The sequence below is a fragment of the Lampetra fluviatilis genome, chromosome 34 (genome assembly GCF_964198595.1).
Source record: "Lampetra fluviatilis chromosome 34, kcLamFluv1.1, whole genome shotgun sequence".
NCBI classification, from domain to species: domain Eukaryota; kingdom Metazoa; phylum Chordata; class Hyperoartia; order Petromyzontiformes; family Petromyzontidae; genus Lampetra; species Lampetra fluviatilis.
Genome location: NC_136308.1, coordinates 4,310,043 through 4,332,656, shown reverse-complemented (window position 1 = coordinate 4,332,656; position 22,614 = coordinate 4,310,043). Strand labels below are relative to the sequence as shown.

General features: G+C 49.8%; 2 protein-coding genes across 2 annotated transcripts in view; one reads left to right on the top strand and one right to left on the bottom strand.

Annotated features, from left to right (window-relative positions):
- Positions 1 to 13,560, top strand: part of EOGT (EGF domain specific O-linked N-acetylglucosamine transferase) — a 30,456-nt gene extending 16,896 nt beyond the window's left edge. The window contains exons 7-16 of the mRNA XM_078872324.1: positions 1,434 to 1,540; positions 3,046 to 3,149; positions 3,422 to 3,514; positions 5,290 to 5,361; positions 6,158 to 6,244; positions 7,169 to 7,237; positions 8,760 to 8,821; positions 10,065 to 10,184; positions 11,738 to 11,840; positions 12,090 to 13,560. Coding sequence (XP_078728450.1) covers positions 1,434 to 1,540; positions 3,046 to 3,149; positions 3,422 to 3,514; positions 5,290 to 5,361; positions 6,158 to 6,244; positions 7,169 to 7,237; positions 8,760 to 8,821; positions 10,065 to 10,184; positions 11,738 to 11,840; positions 12,090 to 12,236 — 964 coding nt within the window. The 3' untranslated portion in view covers positions 12,237 to 13,560. The remainder of the gene's footprint in view (positions 1 to 1,433; positions 1,541 to 3,045; positions 3,150 to 3,421; positions 3,515 to 5,289; positions 5,362 to 6,157; positions 6,245 to 7,168; positions 7,238 to 8,759; positions 8,822 to 10,064; positions 10,185 to 11,737; positions 11,841 to 12,089) is intronic.
- A 4,712-nt stretch (positions 13,561 to 18,272) lies between these two features.
- Positions 18,273 to 22,359, bottom strand: TMEM271 (transmembrane protein 271). The gene is made up of 2 exons (XM_078872325.1): positions 21,839 to 22,359; positions 18,273 to 19,684 (listed from the first exon to the last, which is right to left on the bottom strand). Exons 1-2 carry the CDS (start codon positions 22,233 to 22,235, stop codon positions 19,215 to 19,217), a joined length of 867 nt encoding a protein of 288 aa, XP_078728451.1. The 5' UTR covers positions 22,236 to 22,359; the 3' UTR covers positions 18,273 to 19,214.
- Positions 22,360 to 22,614: the final 255 nt, after the last annotated feature.

Genomic DNA, 22,614 nt, shown 5'->3' with positions numbered 1-22,614 from the left:
CGGTCCCCCAGCCCTACCAACTTCCCCGTCGGTACTCCCAGTAGTTTGTATAAATGGAACACCGCTCGCGAGTAACCGGGAACCATTCGGCTGAAAATATATGTATGACGACGACTGCTTTCATTTAATAATTTGCATCGGTGCTGATGCAACACCACCTTCAAACAATTTATATTCTTTGCAACAAGTAATAATGTGTTGTTGCTCTGCTGTTTGTTTACCACCTCGTCCTGCAAGCCTATAACACCTGTTCACAGGCAAATTTCCAATCCAAGTACTCACCACGCTCAACTCTGCTACAATATTGATAAATAGGAACGGTTTAACACGTAGGCTTTCGCGACCAATATCATCCGTAATACAGGTTTTTCTGGGTTAGATCGCGAAAATATAAATGTGTCGTTAAACCTGCCACCACCCGTACCAGCCAATTAGTAAGATTGTAATTTATATGCATTCATTAATCCCCCCCCCACACTAAGCACGTGAAGGACTCACAAGTGACGTCATCACATCTACCCCTCTATTTAAGGAACGAAACTGGAGGATGTATCCACAAATCTGGTTGCCGCCTGATATTGCTGGTGGTAATTACTGGCGAAACGTCGTACTCAGATTGTAAATGTTATGGATTTGGTCTCCAACACACCGGTGTGCTGTACTAGTGACGAATTGGCACGTTCTTATTACGTTGCAAACCTTACTAATTGGCTTTCTTGGGTGGCGGCGGGTTTAACGACACATTTATATTTACGCGATCTAACCCAAAAAACCTCTGGTAAATAGGAAGTGGTAAAGCATCAAAACCAGGCACTTGGGGGGCTTAATTTTATCCCACCTCAGCCAGCGAAAATGTTTCCACGCCCAGCACATCGCCTAAATTAGGACTCATCTCTCCCTCTCCAGTCGGACAGCGGTCCAGTTTGGATTCAAATGCAGCTTCCACGGGCCACACGTGGAAATGAAAAGCATAATAACACGGTATTCATTCACCGAACATCGGCTGTACAAAAAACGATGGCTAATTTCACATTAACCACCCACGTAATCAATCGAATTATATGTAAAGCTACTCACTGAGTGCTGTGGCTGCTTGCTTCCTGATGCCTGACACCGCTTTGTTTGGACCACTGCATCGGGCGTGGCAAATCCCCCATATCAATTTCTGGTTTGAATTCAGGTTGAATTTAGGTAGAATCTTTAAAAAGTTAAATTTTCATAAAAAAGTCACTAATATTGAAACACGTGGCAGGCCGGGGGGAAGGGGCTTGGGGGGCCCGGTCTGGCCCGCGTGCCGGGCGTCAGACACCCTTACACAAGGGCCAACCCCAGTCTACGAGCAACCCAGAACATCTCCCGTGCACAAATCAAAACCCTGGCTTAACGTCTCCTCGTGCCGGTGTCTCTGCCCCCCCCCACCCACCCCACCCCAGGTTTGCGGAGTTGCAGAGCTTCACGCAGCTGGAGCGGCAGCCCGAGGAGAGCGGCCGCTGCGACCTGGTGGTGGAGACGCCGACTTACTTCATGAAGCTCGACGCAGGTGCTCGGCAAAGCGGCCCCCATCGTGTCGCATTCCTCTTGCCCAGGGGGGGCGTCGGCAACCTGCGGCTCCGGTGCCGCGTGCGGCTCTTCAAGGGCTGCGCCGTGACGTCTTTATTTGAGGACCGCCGTCTCGAATTCACCACAATGCTGTGCGGATCTTGAAATATTGAGGTTTTTATTTACCGAATTCGAACAAAAAATGGTCCTTGTTATTTTGGTTGTCGACCCCCTGCTCCAGTCCTGATTCTGATAAACACTGAGGGACGGCCTGACATAGTCGTGTGTATGTGTGTATGTACGTGTGTATGTGTGTATGTACGTGTGTATGTACGTGTGTATGTACGTGTGTATGTACGTGTGTATATGTGTGTGTGTATGTGTGTGTATGTGTGTGTGTATTCTCGCATAAGGCCAACACCAGTGACGATTATCTGAACCGGTCCTGGTCCTCCCCTAGGTCGACTCAGCCTCAAATGAGTACCTGGTGCGATATGTAAACATTGTCACTAGGCAGACAAAGGTGGCCGGGCGTGGTGTTGGCCACCCACCCCCTCGTTTGCCGTGCTGGCCTTTATAGGTGCTCGCTAACAGCACTTGCCCCTACAGTTTGTTAAGGCTATACAGGGGCTCTTTGTGTCTTTGTATGTGTGTGTGTATGTGTGTATGTATGTGCACATGGCCTGGCACAAGCGTCGTGGTGACGTCACCGCCACTTAGTGGCGAATGGCGGTTGTTGTTGTTGATGTATGTGTGTATGTATGAACGGTATTTTTAATTGATTTCGCACCGTATGTAGCCAACCGTGCTCATCGGAGGTGCTAATGTTGAACAAACCTCGAGAATGAAATCCGGAGCAGTTTGATCTGCGCTGTCCTTATGCATTCTGCTCAAGCTTTCTCCCCCTGCGCAATGAGATATAGCAAGCGGCGCCTGTCATGTAATGCTGTGAAACTTTGTACCGACATTTTTTGACTCGACCGTAAAAACATAATTTAAAAGGTGGCCCCCTCTGCATTTAGCTGGAGGGGGCTGGAGGGGGCTCAGGCCTCCCCCTCCAGCCTCTTTAATGCTACGGGGCTGACGACACATCCAAATGTCCACGATGCTCATATCATCCGTTTTGCAACTTTGTTGCATCGTTTTGCGGCCTATGAGAATCAGAATATTTATTTGTACTGGAGGAGGAATCCGATGAGCTCTGAAGCTCTTTCTTCACAGATGTCCAGCAGGGCCGGGTCAGAACTTTACAAATAATAAAAAAACATAAAAAAAACACGATAGGAGCACAAATTTCGATTCAAAGTAAAGGAAAGGTAAATTAATGACTTAAAAACATATAAAACTAAACCATCTTTCCAGATAAAGCCCACCGAGCTATTAACTTATTGTTCGTAAGCCACCCGTCACACAAATGATAGCCCAACAAAAAGTGGCTTATCGCGTGTGGAAATTCACAGCGGCCAAAATTAATCTGCACACTGTGAATGCGCGCGCTGCCCACAGGAGTCAACATGTACCACCACTTCTGCGACTTCGTCAACCTATACATCTCGCAGCACATCAACGGCTCCTTCTCGCAGGACGTCAACATCGTCATGTGGGACACGGTGAGCGCACGGCCGCGACCCCCCGCTGCCCGCTTTAATCTTGTCACTTCCGATCAGCACGGTTGGCTACGTACGGTGCGAAAGAAGTTCAACATCTGCACGTACAGCACAGCCTTGAACTGAGTTCCTGTTGTACTGGGAAGACAATTTTTGTCGTGGATGGCGCTGGCCACACAACCACTGCCCTCGCATGTTGTGCCAGCACCTTAGTCCCCACGGGGAATCTTGATGCAACTCTGTGAATGTGTGTGTGTGTGCGTGTGCTCTTGAAGAGTTTCTATGGCTATGGAGACCTTTTCAGCGACACCTGGAGTGCCTTCACCAACTTCAACATCACCCACCTCAAGGACTACGACCAGAAGCGGGTACACGCCTCGCGCTGGGGTCACGGTGGTCAGCGCTAACGGCATCGTCAGAAGTATAACGATACAGGGACTCCTCGACTTACGAACTTTCAGAGACTCTAACAAACCTTGTCCAGTTGCCTGTTCGGATCTAGAGTCGTAAGTTCCACCACCGCACGATAGATGGCGGTGGTTGCATCAACATCTTCAGAACGTGAAGAAGCAGTTGGCATCTACTTCTACAGGAGATTATACAACTTTTAAAGCCGTTCTCCGTGTTTAGTGTACACGCCGTACAACACGTTTGGAATCGATAGGAGCAAAGTTTGACTTACGAACAAATCGACTTACGAACAGACCTCTGGAATTCTAGATTTGAAGCTTTCGTGACTGCAAGGATTCATACTCTTAGGTTTTTTCGGTAAAGTCACGTAGGTACAAAATAATAATAATAAATGAAAATAAATCAATTAAATCACAATCATTGATTTAGTTTCATTTATTATTATTCAATTTTTTTATTTTTACCTACGTGACTTTACCGAAAAAACCTAAGAGTAAGACCTCTGGAACCTAACATGTTTGTAAGTAGAGGAGTATCCGTATTGTGAAAAAATACATTTTTGCAGTAAGGTGCGGTGAGTGATAATGATAATTTTCATATTTCGAGTGATATCGGAACCAGCCCTGGCACTCCCCTCTTCACCAACCCACACTCCCGAGCATGGTGAAGTATCTTTAAACAACCCTCCTGCACATCTGTCAACCCATACGCTTTATCCATATTCGCTGAATAATAGCATACGACGTTTCGATTGCAACACAAGCAATCGTCATCAGGTATAAATGAAAGAGAAAATAAGCATAGTAAACTTAGAAATATCATGCAATACAACACAGAGAGTCGGCTAACATAACAGTCAACACCCTACCTAATTGTTATGCTATTATTTAATTTGTTATTTTCTCTTTATACCGTGACTTTACCGAAAGTACCAAAGAGTAATTCCTGCAGTCACGAAAGCTCCAAATTAAGTTTGAGGTGGGAGTAACAAATACAGAAGACAAATCCGGGTAATTTAATATTGCTCGATTTACTTTTTCATTTGGGCTCCTATTGATGCAATTATTTTGCCAGAATATTCTTAAAATCTTAGAGAATTATTACATTTAAAAATACCAGATTACCTTTAGGTCTCCGAGGACAGGAGGATTTATGAGAAGAGCATGAATAAGACAACTGTCTCTTATTTTCTTCTAGTACACAGAAGAAGAAGAAAAAAAAGTCTACGGACAATCGGCTGTTTATAGACAAGAGTTTGTTTGCACAAATGCAAACAAAAATACGAAGCAGTTTGCACTTTAGTCCATCCGCCCATTGTCATTGTAGAAGAGATATTTTCCGGTTGTTTTTGTTTGAAGCAGCCCAAGTAAAATGTTTATTTACTAGATAAGGCCCACTGAGCTGTGTAGCTCAGTTTCAGGAGCGACCTGCCCATCACAAATAATAGCTCAACGAAGTGGCTTATCACGTGGAAATTTATCGCAGCCAAATACTCGCGTGTTATTGATTCTAAATGTGGAGGGAAAAACCGGAGGACCCGGAAAAAAATCCACACGACCACGGGGAGAGAGAGAGAGACACGCAAACTCCAAATATACAGCAGCAGGCGTCAGGGTCGGGATCGAACCCACGACTTCCTGTATACCAGGCGAGGGAGATAACATCTCCTAGCCACCGCGGCGGTGCGAGTGCGAGTGGCATCTCGTGCCCTTGTCCCCGTGGCCGTGCGCAGGTGTGCTTCAGGGAGGCCATCTTCCCGCTGCTGCCCAGGATGCGCTACGGCCTCTTCTACAACACCCCCCTCGTGAGCGCACGCACACGGCCGAGATAATGCACACACACACAAACATGCACATCCGCGTCCCTGTTGTTAATCCACTGCTAGATGGGGAGGGAGGGCGGGCGGGCGGGCCCTTCCCACGCTGTCTGTGGAGGTTGTTCGGCCGTACTTTACCGCACGGGGTCAGTGCGGGTTGGTGGAGGCGTGTGGCACGTCGACATTGGAGCACGGTACAATACAGTAGAGTACTGACGGTGGATTGTGCCGCACTGCTCTCTGCTAATAATTCCTCGCAGCAGCAGCCTACAGTGCCGTGTTTGTGCATGGTGGTCCCCACGCACGCAACAGAAACTGTCGATTTTACAATTCCCTTTTTAATCGAATAAGCAATATGGTCTTTTTTTAGCAGGCAATATGATTCATAATCGATTTTTGATCTTGCCACATTTTTGTCGTGAAGCGCTCCACCACACCCAGGCATAGCCAAACACAAGCGAGCCCGACCCGTGAGACACCTTCCGGTTGGCTACGTACGGCGCGAAAGAAAGTTCAGCGCACAGTTCACGTGAAGTTGTGACGCGTGCAAGCGGCGTGTGACGACGCGCCAATCGTTACCATTATTAGCTCGCGGGCCAGTCGAGGAGCAGTTCTCACAACCGAGATGGAGCGGCTGTTGGATTCGACGTTTTTCAGCCTCGAACATCTCCGGTCAGAAACCAGGACGTCACAATACAAACATCTCTTAAACGGCGGAGTGCCTGCTAACCAGACGACAGGTGGGGGAGCGAGTGGCCGTTGACCCCAGGGCGTCTGCGTGCAGGTTCCCACCTGCTCAGGCACGGGGCTCTTCCGGGCCTTCTCCCAGCACGTGCTGCACCGTCTCCGCGTCCCGCAGGAGTGGCCCAAGGTCCCCGGAGGAACCCGCGGCGAATCACCGCGCACACACGTCACATGACACACGATGCACAACACGACGCACCGACGCACAACACACGACGTGCGACACATGACACACAACAAACACGACACATGACGCACGACGTACAACACACGACGCACAATACCTGATGCACAGCACACGACACATGACACATAACGCACGACACATGACACATGACGCACGACACACGACGCGTGCTTTGTACAAGGCCGATGTTGCCCTGCAAGCGGTTTGGCCCAGAGGGATCTCTCCCAGATCGGCAAAGAGGGCGCTCAGCCGTGGCATGCATTGAAAAGTTAAAAGTGTCTCCCTGTCAAAACAAGTAACGGAGTCGTATGAATCTTCATTTGTTGGCCCTGAGCCGGTGATGGAAATTCCTCATTCACCGGCCAAAGGCTTTGTCTCTCCATTGGGCTTCAGTTGATGATCCAGTGCATCGTTACGTCGCCTACCACCCACTGTTGCTTTGACAGCACGTGATTGGGGGGAGTCGTGTGCCAACCACATTAATCACCGCAGTGCGCTGTGTGTGTGTGTGCGTCGTATGCTGGGGAGTGTGGGGAGTGGTAGTGTAGCGGTTAGCACGCTGCGCTATGAACCCGGCCGCCCAGGTTCGATTTCCACTTACGGACACCACCAGTGACGATTATCTAAACCAGTCCTGGGCCTCCCCTAGGTTGACTCGGCCTCGAATGAGCACCTGGTCCAATGTGTAAACATTACCGCTAGGGAGAAAAAGACATCCGGGTGTGGTGCTGGCCACCCACCTCCTCGTGTGCCGTGCCTGCCTTCATAGGTGGTCGCTAACAGCACTTTCCCCAACAGTCTGCAATCGAAACTACACGGGGGGGGGACCTTTGTCTTTGTGCTGCGCGTGAGTGGCGGCTGCAGGCTGACAAGGTGCGCGTGACGCTTCTCGCACGCAGCACACAGTTCCGCCGCATCCTCAACCAGGACGAGGTGAGGCTACCCTGACGATGTGGACTCGCTCATGAACACACACACACACACTGACGCACGACCCACTGGCAGTCGTGTCTACAGCTCTGTGGCCTGACTTCGTCGGGTCACAGAGGCTAAGAAAGGCCGGGCTGTGTTCGCACCTCCGATTAGCATGGTTGGTTACGTACGGTGCGAAGGACGTTTAACACACATCCATACATTACTTGGATGGGTGACCAAGATAACACATTCCTGCGGAGGGAGCTGGTAGGAACGTTGGGTTGCTCGGTCAATGGCCAGGGTCAACGGCGGCGTGGTGTATTCTGCAAATATGGCCAACTGTGAGGGCGGGCACAAGCCGGCGTGAGTAGGTTAAACGTTGAGTTTTATAAGGGCATCACGGGGTGACCAGCCCCTCCCAACCCAGCCACCCTCCCACCCCCCACCCAGCCCCACCCTCCCCACCCAGCCCCTCCCCACCCAGCCCCACCCTCCCCACCCAGCCCCTCCCCACCCAGCCCCTCCCTGCACAACGGACACAATAATCCCCTGTGGGCTGGTGTAACCAGGAGGTTCCTACCAGTATAAATATTGCATTACTGCAAGTGAGATGAGCGAGGTAATGCATTTTGTGAGAATGTCACCTACGGTACAAATGCGTTGAATTGGAGAAGGGTTGGTTGGTTCAGGGGTCAGAGCACTGAGCCACCACTGCTGAGATCACGGATTCGAATCTTGAGTTTCAACCACGCATGACTATACAACACTCTCAAATGGTGCGAGTTAATGGTCTCAGTCTCGTCGCCAAAGACTGCAAAAGCAAATCCCACCATATTTAGTTTGGCCTTTCATGCGGGAAACATGTGTTTTTTTTTTTACACGTGAGAAAGTCCCGTACCTCCGAGCCTATCATCCCTCTGGGGTCAATAAATTACATACCAGTGGTTCTGTGAAAATCTGTGGATGCGGCTGTTTACTGACTTGGAGTAACACATTGCTGCACTTTCACAGTTTTTGGCTGATGTTGCAGTGTGTCATCCCAAGTCAGTATTTTTCAGGTCATTTTTGCCACGTTGGGATGTTTGGCCCAATACCAGATGCATTTTACGAACCCAGACGAAACTCATTCAGAACAGGGGGAGAGCATACAAACTGCACACACAAAGAGCTTTCGAGTTTATTAAGCTAAACTATTTTTATTTATACCAAGTAAGGCCCACTGAGCTACGTAGCTCTTTTTCAGAAGCGACCTGGCCACAAATGACAGCTCAACGAAGTGGCTAATCACGTGGAAATGTATAACAGCAAAATATTCTAAACACACATTTCTAAATGTGGAGGGAAAAACCGGAGGACCCGGAGAAAAGTCCACGCCACCACAAGGAGAGACATACAAACTCCGAATATACAGCAGGCATCGGGGTCGGGATAGAACCCATGACCTTCTGTCTACCAGGCGAGAGTCTTATCACTGTGGCATCGGACTGCCACCCCAGACGATGCCAGTAGCCCGATTGATTGCTGCGATTGTCACCGGCAGCTCATCAAGGCCATGAAGACGGTGTCCTGGCTGGAGGTTCGGCTCGTGGACTTCAACAGCAGGTGAGCCGCTTTCCCGCGACACGGGGCATCGTTTTGTATCGGCAACACGTAAATGACCCATTGATTGCAAGGCACGTATATTAATAATAATATTGAGTTAAATTTTTATACAGAGTAACGTCATTTACAAGGAGCTCTTTTGCCAGCGTTGAACAAATATTGCGGCTAAAACTTTACGTCGTGCCAGTTGATATTTCTGTGCGTACAAGGACTGATGTATAAAATCCTGCAGGCTCACGCAGACTCACGGAGACCAGCCTCGTGGCAGGATGGGTTATTTACCTGTGTCACGCAGTCACGCTTGAGAGCGACATCTCGTCTCGCGCGATCGTCTTATGTCAGTGGCCAATCACCCAGTCTCAAGACCTTCCTGTTTGTAAGATAAATCTGTTCGCTGTTTCTATAAGGAGTATTGTTGACATGCAGTCATATTTAGAAGTTGTGATTTCAACTTGTATTGTATTAACTCGTTGGCGTAGCCATCGGGTGTGCAGGCGGTGCAACTGCACTGGGGCCAACAGGCCAGGGGGTACGAAGAGGCGAGAAGGTGGATGGGGGGGATCCCATTTCCCATTTCATTCCCTGCACCAGGAGCCAGAGGTCGCAAACGGGTTTTGATTCCTTACCCGTACCCGGCCGCACCAGGGTCGCAAACGGGTACCCGTACCTGTACCCGGCCGTACCCGTACCCTACCCGTACCCGGCCGGGTACGGGTACGGGTAGGGTATGGGTACGGGTAGGGTACGGGTATCGGGTACCTGATTGCGACCTCTGGGATGAAGCCATGTTGCAGGCGTGGGTAGGTTGAGACAAGACGTTGGGAAATGAGTGACAAACAGTTACACACCAGTGACTCACGGCCTACCCGTACCCAGCCGCACCAGGGTCGCAAACGGGTACCCGTACCCAGCTGGGTACGGGTAGCCGGGTATCGGGTAGAGTACGGGTATCGGGTACCCGATTGCGACCTCTGCCAGGAGCCCATGCTCACCGCGCGACGGCCGCCGATTGAACTACAACAGTTTTGTTCCATGCGGCAGAGCGATATCCACCACCTTCCGCCGACAGCGCGAGTCCCCCTCCACTCGCGTGACGCTCGTATTACCGTCAGGTCCCACCGCCCCGACCCTGCATCCTCCAGCTATCGTAGCTCCTAGTGATCGCTCGCTTAATGATCTTGTCATCTTTTATTCATTCGTCCGTTCGTTGTGCTGCTGCTGCTGCTGCTGCGGTGCGCCGCAGGCAGATTGGGTTTGTCGATCAGCTCAAGGTCACGCACAACTCGGACATCTTCATCGGCATGCACGGCGCTGGCCTCACCCACCTGCTCTTCCTCCCCGACTGGGCTGTGGTCTTCGAGCTGTGAGTTCCCCGTAGCCCCGCACGCATGGCCACCTATTTCATCTCCTGGTTGAATAAAGTGCACGAAAACTTGAGATTTCTTGAACGGTTGGGAAGCGTTGAAGAGTACTTGAGTTAAGTTCTAGATTCTGATTGTTGTCACCTAGATTTAAAAAAAAACTGCCATTCCAGGTTTTAACACAAATAATTACAAAAACACGCATCTGCCACTGTTTTTACGTAGGAGAGCATTAGTGAGTACCAGTAGTCCCTTTCAGGGGGATGCTGAGTTGGAATGTTTGGCCACTTTCTCTTGAAGGAGCATTTGTATTTGGGAGAAAACCAGAGTTACCCAGAAAGAGGCTTCGTAAAATCCGGTTCACAAACCATCATGCTCCCCTGCCATCTCGTGGCCACGCCGAAGCCCAGCTGGTTTGCCAGTTTCACTACATTTATAGCTTCGTTCACGTTGCCCACTGTGTAGTTTAATTTGCTTGCCCGGTACCGTCTTAACAGCCATTGCTGTGTTCTCAGGCACTGCAGCCGTAGGTGGTGGTAGAGTATTATTTTTTATATTATTATTTTATAATTGTTTGCTGTTATACTTCCTGTCTAGCTCGGTGAGCCCTACCCCGGGTGAACAAAGATCCCCCATATAGCCTTAACAGACTGTAGGGGCAAGTGCTGTTAGCGAGCACCTATGAAGGCCGGAACGGTACACGAGGGGGTGGGTGGCCAGCACCACACCCGACCGCCTTTGTCTCCCCAGTGGCGATGTTTGCACACCGCACCAGGTACTCATTTAAGGCTGAGTCGACCTAGGAGAAGCCCAGGACCGGTTCAGATAATCGTCACTGGTGTTAGCCGTGAGCGGGAATCGAACCCGGGTCGCCAGGTTCATAGCGCAGCGCGCTAACCGCTACACTACCGCTCCCCACAACCCCCGGGTGAACACACACACACACGCACACACAAAAAACACGGCCGTGTGATCCACCAATTTGGTTTAGAGGGGTATGTCACTGTACCCAGCAAGTAAATGTTTTTGATTGTCTTTTATAAGGCAGGGAGCTTGTGTCGTCTTATTGTGTACCATCGCAGGACACCCATGAAACAGGGCCCTTGCTGCTGAAATAAACCATCCATCTGAATCGAAATATTATTATTACTTATTTATTCTACTCTCGTCTTTGTACACAGTTGCTACTGTTTCCAGCTACTCCGCGATCAGTGTACCTCACAGACACACGCAGGAGGTGACAATGCGGAGGTCGTAGATTTTATTATCCCCCCCCACCTCCACACTTCCAATTAGCACGGTTGGCTACATGCGGTGCGAAAGATGTTCAACATACACACATACAGAGGACTCTGTGCATTGGGCAGTAATATGCATAACACACGAGAGGGGGCTGTGAGAACGAACTAAAACAGATGCAGTTTGTTAGAACAGGATGGGTTTTTTAAGTGCCTACATAAACCACTTGGGTGTTTGAGACAGGAGTAATGTACGTGTTACTGCGCAGGTGAGAGAGCTTTGCCGAGCTAACCCCATGCCTCGTGGTCCCACCCAGCCACAACTGCGACGACCGCCACTGCTACATGGACCTGGCTAACCTGCGCGGTGTGCACTACATGACCTGGATGAAGGAGAGCTTGGTGTTCCCGCAGGACAAGGTGAGTCTCAGCCACTCGTGCGCCCGCTCTCGGCTCGGCTTGGAAACTAAGTAGGGTTGAGCTTGGTTAGGCGTCTGGATGGGAAGTGTTTGGCTGTGTCAGACTCGCGAAGGCAGCCTTTACAATTCATCATCGTCATCATCCACTGCTGGATTAAAGCCTTCCCGGGCCGTCTGCATCCCACGCCGGTCCGCAGGAATCGGTTGAGAAGTTCAACGCTTTTGTGCTGTTGTTTTCATTTCCTTCCAGGGCCACCACCCTACCATGGGGGAGCACCCGAAGTTCACCAACTACTCGTTTGACGTAGCCGAGTTCATGCGCATGGTCATTCTGGCGGCAGACAAGGTCCTCCACCACCCCAGGTGGCCCGCCCAGAGACGGCACGAAGAGCTGTGACCTCGGCTGACGCCGGCCAGCCGGACATTTTTTTGTCGGGGACGCCGTGGCAAGGCCAGCCGCGCGAGCCGCACCAGAAATCCAGCTGGCCGATCGGTTTGTTTCGTCAAATTCCAGAAGGACGTTTTTATTGTTTCCCCCCCCCCCGATACATTGTGAGCCATTCCAAATCCAGAAAGCTTCCATTTCAAGATGGGAAGGTCTCATCAAAGTGGCGTGTAGATGGTCTCTCACGGAGGAGGGACATCAAATTTGAGCAGGTTCAGTTGTCGACTACGGCTGGGAAGTTTCTGAATCTTGGAAATTGTAATCAGAGCAACATATGATGATGCTGCCTGAATCCCAGTTGAATGCAGGTGTTTGTCTAAAATTATATTGTTTTCATACTGAAGTTCCAAAGGGAATGACATGACCTGATCAAAGAAGTATGAATGATATAAGATGTTGATTTATTTAACTGAATCTTTGCACATTTGCAACCAGATTTATGGATGTTTTACTTTAAAAGCCATGTATTTAGTTTTTGTCATGGAAGTATCTTGAAAGTATGTATACATTGTTATTGTTATTTTGGTGGCTTTTTGGACCAGGGCGAATGTTTTTACTTAAAGTAAACAAAAGCGTAGAAAAGAACGTGAGAACTTACGTAAAATGGTGACGGCACTCCCGGTTTTACCCACAAGCCTTTGCTCCCCACTCCTTTGTCCCGCACTCGTCCTTTCTCCCACCCTCTCCTAATTCCTTATGCATCCCTCGGCTAACTGCTGTGCACTTATGCCTCGTTTTCACGACCACTGGCAACCAGGCCTTGCCGAACCAGAAACACGGCAACACCAGTCACACTCCGTGCCCTGTGAGGCTCTGTTGGCTTGACTTCTCACCCCCATATTTAGGCAACAATGGAGAAATTATCTTGAAAAAGACATTTGTTGCTCTCCGATGCGTATCAGGTTTTTTGTAACCCCAACGTTCCGCTTCACGTTGCTCTGGGAGTCTTCCTCAGGGACTTGTAAGTTGCGCGTGGCGGGAGCGAAACGTCGGGATATCGCGCCGAACGGCGCACGACGCGACTCCGAAAACACGCCGGAGAGCCGTGCAGCACGACCGCGAAAACTCACACAGCAACCTTGCTCTGTTGGTAAAATTCCAGAAAGCGAAAAGGTGACATTTGACAAATTCTAGATTTGAAGCTTTGGTGACTGCAAGGATTCATACTCTTAGGTTTTTTCGGTAAAGTCACGTAGGTAAAAAATAATATTAAAATAATAATACATGAAAATATCTAAATTAAATCACGACGTTTCGGAGGCAACACAGACGGAGACTTGTGTTGCCTACGAAACGTCGTGATTTAATTTAGTAAATTTAATTTATTATTATTTTATTATTATTATTTTACCTACGTGACTTTACCGAAAAAACTTAAAACATTTGACTACTTTAAGGTAAAATAGTAATTCCTTACTAGTTACACATCGCCACTTATTTAAGTTATCACAGCCGGGAAATTTTACCGCGTGATTTATCGGTGCACACACACGCGTACGTCCCCATTTCCACGTTCACCCTGTGACAGGGTCCGCCCCGGATGAAAGTGTCGGCCCAGGCTATCCTGAAAGATCACAGCGGCGTTCGTCACCGACCGTAAGAAACGGGGGCAATGTTTAGTCGTTTTTTTTATTGCGACTCAACACGAGCTCGGTACAAAGCACCGGTCACAGTACAAGGGTGGGGGGTGGGGTGGAGGGATGTGGGGTGGAGGGTGAAGGGGGGTGGGGGGGTAGAAACTAAACGAGAAAACCCGGGGGGGGGGGGCTCCCTGCCTCCACCCCACGTGGGGACCGTGCGAGCGAGAACCTGAACGCTTACGTGGGGAGGGGAGCGCGGGGGGGAAAGATGAAGGGTGCCACGGTGGCTAAGAGATGTTAACTCCCTCGCCTGATATACAGGAGGTCGTGAGTTCCATCCCAACCCTGACGCCTGCATATTTGGAGTTTGCGTGTCTCTCTCTCCCCGTGGTCGCGTGGGGTTTTCTCCGGGTTCTTCGGTTTTTCCCTCCACATTTAGAATCATGCGTTTAAGAGTATTTGGCTGCGATACATTTCCACGTGATTAAGCCACTTCGTTGAACTATCATTTGTGGCCAGGTCGCTTCCGAAAAAGAGCCACAGAGCTATGTGGACCTTTCGTGGTAAAATAAAAATTGTTTCGTTTTAACTAAAATAATGGGGGTAGAGAGGGGGCTGGGAGAGAGGGGGAAATGGTGACATCGATATTTGTGTAGGCAGGGCAGCGCATTCGTGCAACGTTGACCCCCGACATTCCAGTAAATGTGGAATGTTGCAGGACAACGTAGGGGGGCGGTCGTTGGTCCAAGGGTCCCAACCACAGCGCTGTATGTTTATGCGGCGCGTGCACCGATTGCACGAATACATAACCTTGTTTAATGTGTAACGTGATGGCTGCTCTCGTGAACTTATACGGGTGGACAACAGGTTCGTTTAAAATACCAACGGGGTGTTTCTAGTTTAACACGGACGCTTTCGCGACCAACATTATCCATAAAAGAGGTTTTTGGGTTAGATCGAGTAGATGTAAATGTGTCGTTAAACCCGCCACCACCCGAAACGGTCAATTAGTAAAAAAAAAAAATCGCCACAAATCTGGCTGTCGCCTGATGATGCTGGTTGTAATTACCGTCGAAACGTCGTACTCGAATTGTAAATCTTGTGGGTTTACTCTGACAACACACCGGTGTGTTGTACTAGTAACGAATTGGCGTGTTTTGTTAACGTGGAAAACCTAATTGGCTGTGTCGGGTGGTGGCAGGTTTAACGACACATTTATACCTATTGAACTAACCCAAAAACCTCTTTTAATGGAGGGTGTTTTTTTTATTGCTGCTGACTAAGGTTTAATGCGAAAAGTCCGTTGCAGGAAAGACTGAGAAACAGATCTGTCAGCGTTCCTGCCTGCCACTGCAGGGGAGGGGGGCACATTGTATTGTGCCCGATTTCATCATATCAGAAGCGAAGCAGATTTGAGCCTGAAATAGTCGGTCACCAGATGTCGCAGGCTTGAGTTGCAAAGTAACCAGGAGATGCCGGTACAGCGGTGGGTCCTTGAATGTATTTGTGCGGATCTTCTGCGTATTGTCCCCTTGCCTGTGTGTGTGTGGGTCTTCTCTGGGCGGTGCCGTTTTCTCCAGTACGTCACTCCTGGATAGAATCCACCAACATGTCCCAATATATAAGACCTGTCCTGTTAAGAGTGTTGCATCGACAGCCAATCCCATTGTTTACAAATATACTTTCGACCCCTAATCGGTCAGATGCTAAGCAGAATTGATCCTGATTTAGCGCTACGATGGGCGATCGCCAAAGGTGAAACAGGTGGGGCATAGGCTGCTGTGGGGCTATGTTGTTTTCCTGTACTATGCTCTGACGTGCATGCAGCCTGCCTTCTCCGAACCCGCAGTGACCAGGCAAGGGTTCCTTGCTTAGGCCCTTGCACACAGGGCCGAGTGTCGTTCAGCAGCCTTGAAAAGGAGTGAAAGTATCAGGATAACTGGCGGCCGATATGCCGTCTTCGCTTTCTTGACTATTTGATGGCTGACGGTCGGGACGTGAGAGCGTGCAACCCTGCTATTATCCGTCTCCAGCCGGCACAAAGGTGACTGATCACTGGGTTGACAATCGGAAACGAATTACTACTCACCCCCCCCCGCCGCCCCCCTCGCGAAATCACGAGCTGCCAAAAGACATCTTAATTTACTTTGTGGGGAATTAGGTTTGTGTCTCAAGTAGGATGCGGGGGTGTCACAGGTATTAACAGCATAAAGCACAGACGTGGAAATAATCCAAACTTGCACGTGAATTGAATATGTTTCTCTCACTTGAGATCGGGACATATATATTTATACCTCTGTTACTCGAACTCATTGTAGGAGAGTGAATGAGAACGGAAGGATAACCTGGTGCAGGTTCAGGAGGAGAGACGGGCGTTTAATTAGAACAATCCATAAAGGGGACAAAATGATGTGAATTCGCCACTTTCCAAGATGTGAAAACTCCGACGACGGAAGCGATGGAAGTTTGCGTGTTTGGGGAAAGAGGCCAAGAGGCAGAAAGAGAAGGATGCCGCTTGACTCAATTGACGGAAGGAGCCGTGCAGTGAAGAATCGGCTCAAGATGGGACAGGATGAGAGGGAAGATTGAGACAAAATCTGCCATGGGGAAGTGGAGTAACGAAGATAAAGGCTCCTAAATTTCGATTGAAAGCTTTCGTGACTGCAGGGATTCATCTTCTTGGTTCTTTCGGTAAAGTCACGTAGAAGAGAAAGAATAAAATAATAAAAATAAACATAATAAAATACAATTCTCACGACGTTTCGGCCACAACGCAAGCAGCCGTCCTCAGGTGAAGAACAGGTCTGTCAGAAAGACAGTGAAGAACAGGTCTGTCTTTCACCTGAGGACGGCTGCTTGCGTTGTGGCCGAAACGTCGTGAGAATTATTTTATTACGTTTTATTTTTATAATTTTATAATTTCCCTTCTACGTGACTTTACCGAAAGAACCAACAAGATAAAGGCTCCTGTTTGGAAGTGTAAACCCAGCCGATGAATTAATGACAGTTGAATTGTTTAAGCAATAACTTCTTCAAAAGCAGAAATTGTATTAGGAAATTGAGGCCAGCTGAGCCCAGGATAAATACACTTGTGTTTTACAAAGGAAAGTGTGCATTCTTTACTTGAAAACATTTTAAATTTCTCATGCTTTATTTTATAATATTACGTGAAGTGTAATAGTACTTTTAAAAAATATATATTATTGTACTTTATAATATTTACGTGAAGTGGAATCGTATAATGGGGCAGCAGAACTTTTGAGAGATTCGGTGCATCTTCGTGTTTGTGTGTGTGGAGTTTTACAAAGAGGCAGGGTTACCACTACGGGCCTGGTTGGAGCTCTCATTCTCCACGCTTGGGTGTTCTTAAAGCCGCGCGCCCACTCAGAATTTAATCGGAAAGTGTGCAAGTATAATGTCTTTTAATAAAGTATATTTTGTACAGCACAAAATCAAGATGGAAATGTTATTTCGTGCGTGTGTGTGTGCGGTGTGAATCAAGGTAATATTTATGAAACTGTTAACGTGAACGTTTAGGGCAGACGTTTAAAGTTTTAGATAATCAAATCTGTGCGCAATGAAAACTGAGCGAGTTTGAGCGTTTCATCTTTGATAATTGTTTTTTTACCCTTTTATCTGGCAACAAAACTGACACCTTTTTTACAAGGAGTCATGTTTGCACAGACCACAATACCTGCAGTCATAATGCAAACAAAAAACATAACTCTGATAATGAATGCACTGTCCTTGAAGTTGATTGGTCCACACCCGAGACAGCTTTCCTTAGAGCCTAGTCTCACATGGTGTTGGACCAGATGACGCCAAAAGGCGCACAATTCAAAGACAATGCACCACCAGAGTATGAGAGCTCGGGTAAGCATTTACACCATTGGAACCTCATTTGCCAGTAAAAAATATATATAGAATTGGTTTTTTACCCTTTATGACTGCAGGTATTGTGGTCTATGCAAACATGACTCCTTGTAAAAAAAGGTGTCAGTTTTGTTGCCAGATTAAAGGGTAAAAAAACAATTATTTTTTTTACTGGCAAATGAGGTTCCAATGGCGTTTCATCTTTGTTGAGGGCTCTGATCTACAGGCGTGGTAAATTTAGGCCGTTTTGTCTGCTTGGGCTGACTTGGCCATGAGATGGTGGTCAAGCAGATACTTCCCATATATCTGTGTGGAGCTTTGTTATCCCCCTCGTAAGGAGCGGGGGTTTCCCCGCGGGCGCTCCAATTGCATCCTAAAAGCTACAGAAAAATGACATGGACAAATATCCCAATGCAGGATCTTCCTCAATAAAACCCTTCAGATTCTTGGTTCCTTCGGTAAAGTCACGTAGAAGGGAAAGAATACAATAATAAAAATAAAACACAATAAAGAGAGAGAAAAGTGAGAACTTTATTATGTTTTATTTTTATTATTTTATTATTTCCCTTCTACGTGACTTTACTGAAAGAACCAAGAATATGAATCCCTGCAGTCACGAAAGCTTTAAATCGAGTAAAACCTTTTCAGGCACGGTGAGGTTTTCCCAGGTACATAATGGGAATAATTACTGTCTGTCTCTACCCAATCGCACAGCTCCAATGAAAAAAACAAAATGATAACACTGCGATCAAAATATAAAATCACATCAAAGGTGTTCGGTTCATCCGGCTGTTTTTGATCTCAGATTTTCTCGACTGTGAGTCCATTTGACGCAGCTCCTCAGGGGCGATTCGACTCGAAGGTGGTCATCGTGGTCGGTGCCATTGCTGCCTCAACAACTCGGCCATCACTCCCTCCTGCCCACACCCTGAAACTGCTAAAAGTCACCACCTGCCCTCCAAGGTGCTGCTCTCCCTTGCAGGTGGCGTTGACGCTTGCTTACCCAGGAGAGCATCGCCGAGTCTCACGACCCTTTCCAAGAGGGTCCTGCCAAGCTTTCGCAGATGCGGGACGGCGGTTGCTCCATGCGTTTTGAGTAATTTTCGGGTCATTCTTTTGTAATCATTTTGACCGTGAGGACGGCACGCAGTCGCTTACCGTTTGCGAATGATATCGGAAAGGATCTTTAGTGGTACGTATGTACATATATTGTTCTCTATGTTGAGCTTCTTTTGCACCATACATGGGCAACCGTGTTAACCGGAGGCGCGGTACAATGCATCGACAATGCATTCATCAGGGTGGCCGCTGCACAGCATCATCGCCGTCTTCGTCATTCAGTGCTTTGGCGGGGGGAGGGTCGGTGGACCACACGCGCGATTTGTGAAACTCGAAAGCACGTTGGGCCTTTTGAACTGGCCGGGAGATGGAAGAACAGCAAAGCGAGTTGGGAAGGTGGGCTAATTAACCATTGAGCTCACTTCCCCGGAAAGATGTCGCTGTAGGCGGGAGGGGGAGCGCTGTACGGCGACGACGCGCAGTCGCCGTCGTGGCGACACGACTCGGCGTACCCGGGCAGCGCCACGTCGCGGTCCGGCCCCGCGCGACCGTTGCCACCGAGCGCCGCGGGGTTCACGTAGAACCCGAAGGGCGGGAAGGCCGCGAGAATGGAACTTCCGCCACCGCTCTCCGTATCCGCGGCGGCGTTCCCGCCGTCGCCGCCGCCGACGTCGTAGCCGTCGTCCCGGTCTCGCCGTGCCTCGGCGAGCTTGTACTCGCGCGTGGCGATGAGCAGCGCGAAGCCCAGGAGGCACTCGATGCCGTTGAGCGAGGCCGAGATGACAAGCACCGTGGTGTAGCGGTGGAGCGCGCCGCAGCCCCGTCGCCAGCCGCCGCCACCGCCGCCACCGCCGCCACCGCCGCGCGTGCACTCCTCCTCGTACTTGCCTGCGCGCAGGGGCCCCGTCAAGGCACGGTTACGAGGTGGCCCAGAGATAATTCATGGGAGGCAAGGACCTAAGCATGTGCACTAATACCCCCCGGTTTACGTCGGTGGGTGGGTGGGTGGGGGGTGTATGCGTTCCCGATGGGTGCGACGACGGATATCGAAACGGCGTAAAGCGAAGCGCTCTGCAGGGTCGGTCCGGGGGGCGGCAACCAAAGTAAGAAGAATAAGAGCCATTTTTGTTGTTGAATTCGGTCAACAAAAAACTTGAATATATATCAAGAGCTGCCGATCGTGCGTGAATTCTAAACGGTGGGTCATTGACAAATAATGGACACGAAGCAGCAGTCCTTTGCAGAGCTCGCACGCGGCTCCGGAATCGCGGGTAGCCGACCGCCTGAGGTAGGTGGAGGCGAAGGCTGAGAGGTGACGATTGTGTCGACGACGCGAATCGGGTCGCGGCGTTAATGGCAAAGCGACGACGTGTTTGTGAAACGGCGTAAATCGGGGTATCACTGTATTACATATTGCGACAGCAAGATCGAAAAGTTACAAAGTCAACAAACATTTATTCACTTATCTATGTAAAATTAACACGCTTATTCGACTGAAGCTAAACCTTAAAGATGAGAATGCACCCAACAGAATGAGCCAACTTGAGTGAGAGCCACAATGTTGTGGAAGCCTCCAATTTCACGTGAAATTTTTTTTATTGAAACTAGAAATGTTCGAACACTAAAACTTGAACACGTGTTCACTATGAGATCTCTTTTACCAGTGGCAAAATATAATGGAAGGTTTTTACCCTTTTAACTGGTACAAAACTGACACCTTTATTCAAGGCATCATGTTTGCAATGACCACAACACAAGTAGTCAAAAAAGCAAACAAAAAGAAGCAACTCTGATAAGGATGATAATATGCACTGTCCTTGAAGTTGATTGGCCCACACCCGAGACGGCTTTCTTTAGAGCCTAGTCCCCATTGGTGTAGGGCCCGATGACACCAGAAGGCGAACACGTGTTTTTGGACTTGACTCACGAGCAATGTCGTCAGTTTATGAATCACACATTGACGAGCATGCACTGCAACTGGGGTCACTTTGGTCAAATTATTAACCAAAATGACAGTTACTAAGACTCCCTTACAGTAGCGTGCCGCAGGATAACACATAACGTGATTAGATTAATTTTAATAATGTATCTTGATCTTTCGCCTGTACGTGAACTTGCCGAATGATTTTACCAAATCACTCTGAACGTGCCCCGATATCGTCAATAGCTCCTAAGCGAAGCAGGGTTAAGCCACTTTGGTACAGGACGGCACGCACTTGAATGGTAGAATGACTGTGAATAAGAGGTCGCAACCGGGTACACGATACCCGTACCCTACCCGATACCCGGCTACCCGTACCCGGCCGGGTACGGGTACACGTTTGCGACCCTGGTGCGGCCGGGTACGGGTAGACCGTGAGTAACCGTTTGTCACTCATTTCCCAACGTCTTGTCTCTTCTCACAATTCAAGTTCCTAAAATCAACCCACCCGCGCCTGCAACATGGCTTCATCCCAGAGGTCGCAATCAGGTACCCGATACCCGTACCCTACCCGTACCCGGCCGGTACCCGACCGGGTACGGCCGGGTACGGGTACCCGTTTGCGACCATGGTGCGGCCGGGTACGGGTAAGGAATCAAAACCCGTTTGCGACCTCTGCTGTGAATAAGAGGGGTGCTGCAGGCTGGGGCTGCAAGTTGGCCAGGCGATAGCAGCGAAACAAATAAATCGTGAATCCATCTGTGCAGCTTTGCGTGTAACCTCTCCCCCCGCCCCCGATGCGTAGGCTTTCTCTAAGGTCTCTGGTTTCCTGCCATATGTCACGCGCCTATTTCGTGGCCAAACGTCCCAATTGAGAGCCCTCCGAAAAAAGTGTTGTGACCTGTGGATTTCCTGCATAAACAAAGGAAATTATTGTTGTTATTATTGTTACTAATTATCGTAATCAATCATGGCCCTGTGGATATACCACCACGAACGGACGAAAGTCACTCGCCACGACCTCTCTGAATCGACGCCGCGCGTCTCGTAGCCACCGAGCCTCACGACTGCCCCCACCGCTCCCTCCCCACCACCGCCGCCACCGCCACCGCGCCACTTGCCCAGTGCCTTGCTGAACGCCTCCCCGTCCAGCACGGTGCCGACGAATGCCGCCAGCACGGCCATCGTCACCATCGTGACGCCCAGCAGGAACGCGCCACCTCCGGCCGCGTGGCCCTGCGCGGCGCGGGGGTCACGCGCCTCCCTCCCGCGGCGGCCACGGCGGCTCCTGCGGCAGGCGTCGGTGCCCAGGCAGCAGAGAAGCGCGGGGCCGGCGAGCGAGGCCAACCCGCCCGAGTAGAAGCCACCCGCCGTGACGTCGAGACGGAATCCGGGGTCAACGAGAGCTCCCAGCAGGTGGCCCTTGACGCCCGCGGCCAAGCAGGCGGCGGCGCACAGCGAGAAGAGCGCGGCGACTCCGAGCGAGATGCGCCACCGCGTGCGCACGGAACGCGCCATCGCTCGGGACGGGGCGGGGTGGGGTCTGAGCCGAGCACAGGCGATGGAGGCCACGAGGCGATGGACCGACGATGCGTCGAGTCATCGGTCGGTGTCCGTCGTGGTGCTCGTGACGTTGAGCAAACGTCTTGACGTTTTGTTGCGCACCTCCGACTCGCACGGCTGCCTAACGCACGGTCCCAGTGATTGTGCTTTCCAAGTGCAATTAACGCAAATGGCACGGCAGCGTCACGCTGAGGCTTGTGGAACGGTCAGAACTCTATGCACGAGACGGCGCAAAGAGAAAGTCGATGCAGACTCGACGATGCGACACTTGTCGACGAAGACCTGATTTTGTCATCGAATTGTGCCCCCCCCCCCCCCCCCCAATTTGTTACAG

What these genes read in the sequence shown, in the direction of transcription:
- TMEM271 (XM_078872325.1), bottom strand. Translation starts at nt 22,235, where the DNA reads ATGGCGCGTTCCGTGCGCACGCGGTGGCGCATCTCGCTCGGAGTCGCC. An exon ending in GGCGTTCAGCAAGGCACTGG is followed by an intron (nt 19,685 to 21,838) that starts GCAAGTGGCGCG and finishes CCCTGCGCGCAG; the next exon opens with GCAAGTACGAGGAGGAGTGC.